This window comes from Mustela putorius, unplaced genomic scaffold (assembly GCF_011764305.1).
Source record: "Mustela putorius furo isolate JIRA1106 unplaced genomic scaffold, ASM1176430v1.1 tig00000407_pilon_pilon_pilon, whole genome shotgun sequence".
Lineage (NCBI taxonomy): Eukaryota > Metazoa > Chordata > Mammalia > Carnivora > Mustelidae > Mustela > Mustela putorius.
The window spans coordinates 7,979,919-7,988,923 of NW_025421373.1; the positions used below are offsets into that span (position 1 = coordinate 7,979,919).

At 46.0% G+C, this 9,005-nt stretch overlaps 1 protein-coding gene across 4 annotated transcripts in view; it reads right to left on the reverse strand.

Annotated features, from left to right (window-relative positions):
* Positions 1 to 6,374, reverse strand: part of ADAMTS12 (ADAM metallopeptidase with thrombospondin type 1 motif 12) — a 290,866-nt gene extending 284,492 nt beyond the window's left edge. For 2 of the 4 annotated variants that reach the window (XM_004738060.3, XM_004738059.3), the window contains exon 1: positions 5,763 to 6,371. In XM_004738060.3, the coding sequence (XP_004738117.2) occupies positions 5,763 to 5,813 (51 nt within the window). In that variant the 5' untranslated portion in view covers positions 5,814 to 6,371. Of the gene's footprint in view, positions 1 to 5,762 lie in introns of all 4 variants that reach the window. The other 2 variants (XM_045079456.1, XM_045079457.1) reach the window with 1 other exon arrangement.
* Between the last annotated feature and the right edge of the window lie 2,631 nt (positions 6,375 to 9,005).

The window sequence follows — 9,005 nt, forward strand, 5'->3', positions numbered from 1 at the left end:
AAAGTGCAGAGAAAAAAATAAAAGAAAAGGGTTTTGCCTGAATCAGTGACACTAACTTGCCATGAACTCGGAGTCAAATGGACTCGGTCTCCATACTGCCTACTGTATCTGACTATATATGTATCTATGGACGTACATATATATATGTATATACGTATATAGATACATATATATGTATATATACATATATATACATATATATGTATATGTGTATATGCACATATATGCATATGCATATATATGCACATATGTGTGTATATATGCATATATGTATATGTATATATATGCATATACACACATATATGCATATACATATATATACTATAGTATCTGACTATATATGTCAGATATTTAGTATCTGACTGTATATATTTAGTATCTGACTAAATATACTACATATATTTAGTATCTGTATATATTTAGTATCTGATATATTTAGTATATTATATTAGTATAATATACTATATTTATATATAGTATATTCAGTATATTATATTAGTGTATTTAGTATCTTTAGTATATTTAGTATCCTACCAAGTTCCAAGCTCAGGAGAGGAAAGGAGAGGATGGGTCAGAACAGGGTGGATACAATTGGCTTCCCTGGTATTCTTCTCAGGTTACTCTTTTATTCTACTACTCACAGTGATGTCTCTGGCTTCTTCAGGGTGAGCAGTGGATGGGAAGTTACGGGCAGAAAAGCCTTATTCAAGTGGACAGCCATCACCTTGCAGTGGGCCCAGCTGTGCGTGGTCCCTGCCCAGATGCTCTCAGGGAACGCTCGTCTGTGCCTTACAGGGCCTGTCTCTGTAGTTGTATCTCAACGAATTAAACACAATTTTTGAAAGTATAAAATGAAAGCTAAAGCTTGCCTAAGCCCCAGCACCTACTCCTCAAAGAACAAAAAAGCAAACAAATTTAGACCTCTTGACCCAGTTGCTTTTCATCTAATGGGTTTGGAAGAGAACCAGCATAAGTTGGCTCTACAATAACACGACGATAACAACCATTTAACGAGCACTTGCGAGGAGCCAGGGACCATCAGTCCCTTCTCACTCGGTCATCACAACCTGTGCCACAGATCAGGAGAATTCCCATTTCATAGATAAAGACACTGAGCCTAAGAAAGGCCCCAGAGCCAATAGGCAGCATCCCTTATACTGAAATCTCATGCTTTCTATTTCAAAACGATCTTCCTAGCCACTGCCCTTCACATACAGAAGCAGCTGCACTTGGCAGAGTGTAACAGATCAGAAGCTACATCACTGCCCTAGGGAGATAATCTGACAAGAAGAGGGTGGCTTAACTTCTTTAAGAGGCTTTTGCTCGGCAATAAAGAGAGATAACAATGGCCTGTTTAGCAGGTAGAGTAGTAAGAGGTTAAGACTAGTATTGCCTCTTAATTTGATTGCAAACGAAGCAGCAAGCCATGTCAGCCTATAGGTGTGGACAGAAATAGGAGGCCACAGGAGTCTGATTTATGTTGGTAGCCCACCTGCTGTTGCCTTATCTATACAAAGGCGTCACAATACGAGTTTCTGCCTCCCAGGGTGGCTGTGAGAATCCCGTGTATTTATAAATGTAATAGAGGTTGAACAGTGCTTGACCAAGAGCACTCGGTGGCTATGACAGAAACTTGGCCATCAGGGATCACTGCACCATAAAGATACAACCTCCAAGCAGAGGCAGGGGAGAAGCCCACGCTCACCTTGGCTTCCTCTCAGTGCATATTGAGTTTGGAAGATGAGGTAACTACAACCTTGGCCAACAGAAAGCTGAGCTCAGAAGGGATATAACAGGAATGGAGAAAGCACAAATCAGGAAATAATCGTTACCATTTATACTAACCATTTATACTATACGATTTATCCATTATACTACCATTTATACTAACCATTTATACTGGTATACTAACCCGGTCTTGTCTAATCCGTACTGTTCTCTGGGACAGATATTATTAACCGTGTCCCTCAGCTTAGCCTTCATTCCCACCCTGATAAAAAGAGGGGTGAGGATTCATTCTGGGGTGATCTGACCCCAGAGCCGACCCTTCTAATGGCTGCCCTTGCGGCTTCTCAAGGGTCTACTGCTGAGAACCAGACATCAAGATGGCACGTCAGCAAGGCTGTGGGTGGGGGGAACTGAGGCACACTGTAATCCCATCACAGTCTGCCCCTTTATAGAAATACATTATCAGCCCTGAATACCTTGATTTGCCTTCTTTAAAATTAGCCTCCAAACCCTCAGTCATAAACATTGATGATACCTCATGGGAAACTTTGAGTGAAGCCTGTTGGCACAAGTGCTTTTTTTTTTTTTTTTAAAGATTTTATTTATTTATTTGACAGAGATCACAAGCAGGCAGAGAGGCAAGCAGAGAGAGAGAGTAGGGGGAAACAGACTCCCAGCTGAGCAGAGAACCCGATGCGGGGCTCGATCCCAGGACCCTGAGACCATGACCCGAGCCGAAGGCAGAGGCTCTAAACCACTGAGCAACCCAGGCGCCCCAGCACAAGTGCTTTTGAAAATTCACAACACCAGGTGATCTTTTACCCTCTGCTTAGGAAGAAAGGAAGAGAGCTGAGAGAATATTTTACCTGCCAGATTTTATAGTTTAGGTTAAATCTATATTTAACTCTTGATATGGTGTATTTCTCTCTTAGAGAGCAGTAAATTTCTAAGACTCTTCACTAAAAAGGGCAATGAAATTCTCTAAGAGTCAGAAGTTCATTTTCAGAATTCTCCTCCAAGTGGGATGTTGCAACTTTTCAAATACATTTTTATGGTAGAAAACTACAAGTGTCGGGATGTGGAGGATCGTATTGGTCCCCCACGTTGTACCACAGGCCCCAGGATTTCGGATTGGCTCACCAACCCTACGACCACTAACCTCCAGACCATCATTGCTTAGGATAACAGACGCAAATAAAATACCAAAACTGTGAAGTGTCTCCTTACATAAAGAAAATAAATGAGATCATTTCCATCCTTTTTTTTTCCCCCCAGTAGCAGAAATACATGATTAGACCATTTGTCTTGAAGCACACTCGAAACTTCTGTCTGGAAACACTCCTTCTGTTCTTGCAGAAACCTGAGCAGCCGAAAGCACATCTCTACCCTGGGACGAAATGCCGGCACTGTTGATTCCCGAGTTGCTGGGAGCACCGAGATCATAGAAACAGCCGGCGACTTGCAGGCAGTAGAAGGAATAAGGAACCCAAGGGGCTATCATGGCTGTCGCAGAAAGGCAGTATGTTGTGCACAAGACTGAAGCTTCCCACTGTTCTGATACTTGATTGGGAACCAGGAAAGCTTGGGGAAGTCCCTGCATGTTTTGGTATCACAGGCAAGCGCTGTAGCAAGAATATCTGCCTTTCCTGGTCCAAGAAAAGATTGAATGTACCTCTGTGTTCTTCCCAGGGCTAAAAGCCTGCCTCTGCCTTCTGCCCCATAGAACTAGAAAGAATGTTAAGGATTATGTAGGATCAGAATGTTTCCAACCATGGGACCCTGTGCACTCCCCTCCACCCCTGGGCTGAAGTAGCACTTCCTAGGTGTCCGCGAATTCACGCTGACTAAAAGACTCACCTCCCAGGCCCCTCACTCCACCTCCGGAAAAATAAGGCTGGCAGAGATGATATCTGAAGTCTTTGGCGGGTTTAAACATGCAGCATTTGGGCGCAATTCAAAAATGTCAGAGTAGAAATGGAAATCTAGTGACATTGGTTCTTTGTGAAATGAGGGGTTGGCCATTTGGGGCAAAATTCAGGTCATCTTAGTCCCAAGAAGCCCTAGAATTTTCTCGTCCCTTCTCTCCATCTCTCTGTCTCTCTCTCAGTTGTTCTCTCTCTCCACTCGGTTCTAAACGAAGCCTGCTCAGAAATTTCTCTGTTGGACCAAAGATGGATTACTTGTAAGTCCATTGGTAAGTTTATTAAGAACAAATATTGTGGGGGAAAAGACTTTTAGGAATGAAAATTCTTTTTAAAACCTAAATAGCTGGGCATCGCTGATAAACTCGGAGCACTGTAGAGCTCTTTGTCAATATCAAATAATTTCAGCACGTAACCCCAGTGGTGACCAAGCAAAAGAACCATCTCTCACCTTCCAGAAAGGAGAGAGCAAGGCCCAGGGGCGTCTGCTCCACACTAAGCTGAATTCGCTTACAAAGATGTGGAGCAAGGAGACCTGAAAAGCAACCAATCCACGAGAATGTGTGTCTTTGAACCAGGTCATCTCTAAATGCCCTGGGAAGTGCTCACAGGCTCTGTCTGTGCTGCCAGAAGAGAGATTTTTCACAAAGGGGCTGTTTTTCAAAGAAAAACAAACACTGCTATTTTAAACTTGGGGGTGGGAGATGGTATCTGGAACGTTTACACAAGCAAGTGCTGGCTGGCTGACATCTAACCCCAGTGCCTGGCTCCAGCTTCCAAGGAAAGCAAAAGGGACTTGCTCCTGATGGCTCTTGAAGTCACAGTAGATGAGCTCTCAGCTGTGTTGGAACTTTGCAACGTAGGCAGAACCCTGTGTAGAAAGCCTCAACAAAGACAGGCTCGTGATCTCTGCCACCCAAGTGGTCTTGAGGATTAAGAGGGTCAGAATGCTAGGCAAGCTTCTCAAGGCTTGAGCACAGTCAGCAAAACACTGGACTTCATGTCTGCTAAAGCAGTGCTGTGGGTGTGTGGGTGTGTCTGTGCATTTGTGTGTCTGTATGTCTGTGTGTGTGTGTGTGTGTGTGTGTGTGTGTTGTCCCTACCTTATTATTGCTAAGAGGCCAGCCTCCGGAGCCAGGCTACCTGGGTTCAAAACCTCACTCCGCCATGAACTGGGCCCATGAACTCATCATGCTTCCCCAGCTTTAAAACAGAGACAGTAACAATGGCCCCTGCACCCCAGAAAGCTGTGGGCAGTGGTTGCTGAGCTGACACAGGCAGAGTGCCACAGCAGTCTTGGCGCATGCAACTTTCTCCAGCCACGTGGGCCATTGCTGCAGCTCTGTCTTCTCCTGGAAGCACATGGAACTCCCCACAAAACACCGGAGTGTCTCTGACCCTCCCAAGTCCAATAAAAAAGCAGAGGCAGCAGTACCCTCTGCTCCAGGTGTTAGGTTTAAAGGGCAAGTTGTCCTCACACCGCATCCAGCGTTTCCAACGGCACTGTATGCTTCAGGACATTCACAAGGAGATGCAGCCAGCTGCCATCAGAAGGCCCTGCAGGGAAAGGTGAGCCCCTACAGTGGTCAATTTCCCCCCAAAAGAACTGTTATTTTTAAAACACAGCCCTAAATCTTTCCAGGAAACCAAAAGACAGCCAAACTCACTCAGCAGGAGGCCGGAATCACATTTCCCCTCCCCTGTCCAGAGCTGAAACTAACTAGAAACACCCCCAGTGGCCAGTTTGAACTAAAAAAAAAAAAAAAAATCATTTTCTGTGTTCAGAACTTGAAAAATAGAGATTGAAACAGTGCAGCATTCAAAGAGGAGACAAAAGGGGAGGGGGGCGTTACCAGTTACCACTTGGGTCTTTTCTGCCTCAGCATTAGTGTGTAAGAGACGGGATTCGCAGCCTTTCGGTAAGAATTAAGGAATCATCACTTTCAACACTGAATTCTGAGACAACCTATGGTACTGAGCTCCCAGCCCAGATTTTCTTACGACTCAGCCAAACGGTTTTGCAGAGTTCAGCCAGTGGGGGAGGGGGAGCAACCAACTTTTCACGCGTCTCCCCACCACGGTTTTTAAAGGAAATAAAGAAAAGCCACTAACCTTGCCTTCTGTCCGGGAACTGCACTGGGCCTGGCTGAGCTTGGCTCCCATAGCAAAGGACCCCAAAGTTAAGGAGGTAGGCTACAACGGAGAGGTTTGCAAGCCAGCTCCTCTGGGCACATGGCATGATTCAGTTGTTGGGGAGAAGAAAAGTCAACAAAGTTTAGCTCTCAGCTCAAGAAATCAAGTCCTCGCCTGTGGCCGAGCAGAACGCTGCAGAGGTGCATGGTCCAGGAGTGGGACAGAGCGGCTGCAAAGCTGCCCGGGATCTCCCTTTGCTTTCTTACGCAGAAAGGGGTTAGTTACCTTTATCCCCCTTCCCTCCTGAAAGGGGAATGATTCAACTGGCAGCGCCTGCTTTCCGCGGGGTGTGGAATGGGTCAGAGCGGGAGGGGGCAGCCCACCCAAGATCCCCACCCCTCTGCCTTCCGCGCCGCCCGGCCTCGGCCTCGCAGCCAGCTCCGCGCATCTTCCTCCGGCCTCCCACCCCCACGCTCCTCCAGCCCCGCCCAGAGCCCTGCCGAGCCGGCCAAATAGGGGAGACCCGGGAGAGCCACCCTGGGCGGGACTGCGGAAAGAGAGGCCCCCAGGCCAGCCCTCCCTGGCCAAAATACAGGCCGAAAGTGCTGAGCGCAGAGGTGGGGCACGGGGGAACCCCACTCCTCCACGCCCCGGCTCAGTGCTGCCCCCTTGGCTGCCTTTCTCCACCCAGTTCCGAACTTTTCCTAACACCTCTCTATGGAGACCCCTCAGTCTTCTCCCGGACTCTCTTCCAAGGCGAGATAGGATTTTTGCATTTTAAAAAGAAATGGGCAGTTTCTCTCGGCCAAGTTCTGCAGAGGGAAAAGGCCTGAGCTAGTCTTCTGGTTCAACCCTGAACAAGTTTCTTCGTGGCCACCAAGAGGTGCTGAGACCAGATGATTATGAGCCACTGTGGGTCTGCAGGTCCCCCTGGTGCCTTTCTACTTCTATTACCCCACCTTTCCTAGCCCACCCCACTCGCCCACAAGCAAACCAAGACAGTGGAGGAAGTAAGCCCAAGAACATGCGAAGGTATTTCTCCAATTCGCCTGCCCAGGCTGCTCGCGGAGGGGGCAACCACGGGGCTGGAGCTTTCCATTACTGAGATTACGCTGCAAACCAGGGAGCTTTGCCAAGCATCCTGAGAATCGACTGGATAATCCAGCCAAGATTTCACATCCCTGGGTTCAAACAGGCTTCCTTACTCCATTCAGGAAGAATTTGGCCCCATACTGGTCCTCCAGGCCTTCTAGCCAATGAGACATGCAGGAAGGCCACTCGTTCAACCCTGGGCAGGCCTGGGCAGCCCCAGTAAAGCAGTGATCCAAGGGCAAGGTGGTCCTCGCAGTCTTGGTGTGGGTAGGAATCCTTCAGACTGGATACTTACACGTCACTGTATTTCCAGGGGTATGAATTAGTTTCCTATTATCGGCATTAGACATTCTCATAAAGTTGGCGACTTAAAACAGCATAGATTTAGTATCATACAGCTCTGGAGGTCACAAGTCTGAGATGGGTCCACCTGGACTAAAACTCAGGTGTGAACAAAGCCGCATTCCTTTCTGGAGGCTATAGGGAAGCATTGTTTTCCTGCTTTTTTCATCTTCTAAGGGGCTACCCACACTCCTCAGTCCCTTGCCCTCGGCCCCTGGTTTCAAAGTCCGCAATGGCCAGTGAGTCTCCTGTACGGCATCATCATGACACTATCTCTTTTCCCCCCTTTTCTGTTTATAAGGACTCTTATGATGACATTGGGCCCACTCAGATCATCCAGAATAATCTCTTGATCTTACGATTATCCCATTAGCCCATTAGCAACCTTAACTCCATCTGCAACCTTCAACCCCCCTGTCCTGTAACATAACATGTTATGTCATTATGGGCCAGTCATAAAAGTGCTCTGAGCCTCTTCTCCTGTGACATAAATATCAAGTAGGAAGAGCACAATTTAAGTGCAAAAGAAACTCAGATATGACAGGCATGTCTGGTGAAATGGCATGATTATCTAGCAGAAATGTAATTGCAAGGGCACTGAAGAACCACTTTGAACCAGACTCCTTTGGTTTCTTTTCCTTTCTTTCTCTTCTCCTTCCCTCAGTCTCCCTCCTCCACTTCCTACTCTTCTTCCTCTTCATTTTATCCTTTTAGTAGCAAGCAGGGACTCATCTGAAGGGCTGGATCACTCCTGGCTTCCATGTCCTGGAGAAGAGCTCTGTCTCTCAGCCCAAAAACTCTGGGAACTTCTGAGTCCCAATAATGTCAGAGAGGACCCATGGAACATTCTAGACTCAAAGTTTCTTAACCTCTTCAACTCTGATGGCTTTCCCGTTACTTTCTCTTCCTTCCTACTCTTCAAGACCATGACTAGAAATATCTGTCATCCAGAGTCATCCAACCTGAAATATTAAAACTCTAAAATTGCACCAAATCCCAGCCCTTTCAACCCTTTGTACCCAATACCTTGGGTCCTCAGCCTAGTAAGAACTGCCTATCTTCTGATCTCTCCATTGTTGGTTGTCTCATAATCTATAAGCACCTCTCTGACTTTACCTCCTTTTCTGCCCAGCCATATCCTATGATTCCTCTTCTTAAATAATCTCTCACCAGTGCCTTCAACAAGGCTTCCTCATCAAGCTCTAACCTTGTTTTACCCTAACTGCTGATTTTCTCTGCTTTTTGTCTCCAAGTGCTGTTGAAAAGAGTCACCTAACTGTACCTACTGGTGCGACGATCAATTCATGTCTTCAAGTTCAGTAAGTTTTCAACATGACTCAGTGCAAACACACATCCTGCTACTAATCCAACACCAAGTTCTTCCTACTTTTCCCAGAATTTACAAAATCCCTCCAAAGCCTGGTATTTCCTTAGAGTAGAGGGAAGAGTTCATCTTACTCAACTTTCCTCTGATCACTGGGGAAAAGTAACAAATGTTCGTGGTGACAATTGTTGGTAGTGATTTAAAAAAAAAAAAAAATGCCAACTCCCTTTCCTGATATACCCACTACAGAGAGCAGAGCTGTGAATCACTGCAGAGACTCCAAAATACCTCTGAAATAGCAGATGCAAATATACTACCACTGAAGGAAGACTATAAAAATATGTAGAATATAGGTATTGAGTAATAGCTAAGAACAGAAAAAAAGTATTTCACTCTAATTATGGACAGAGCACTGTGCTGAACACTGTATCAGCATTACTTCATTTAATCTTCACAAAAACCTA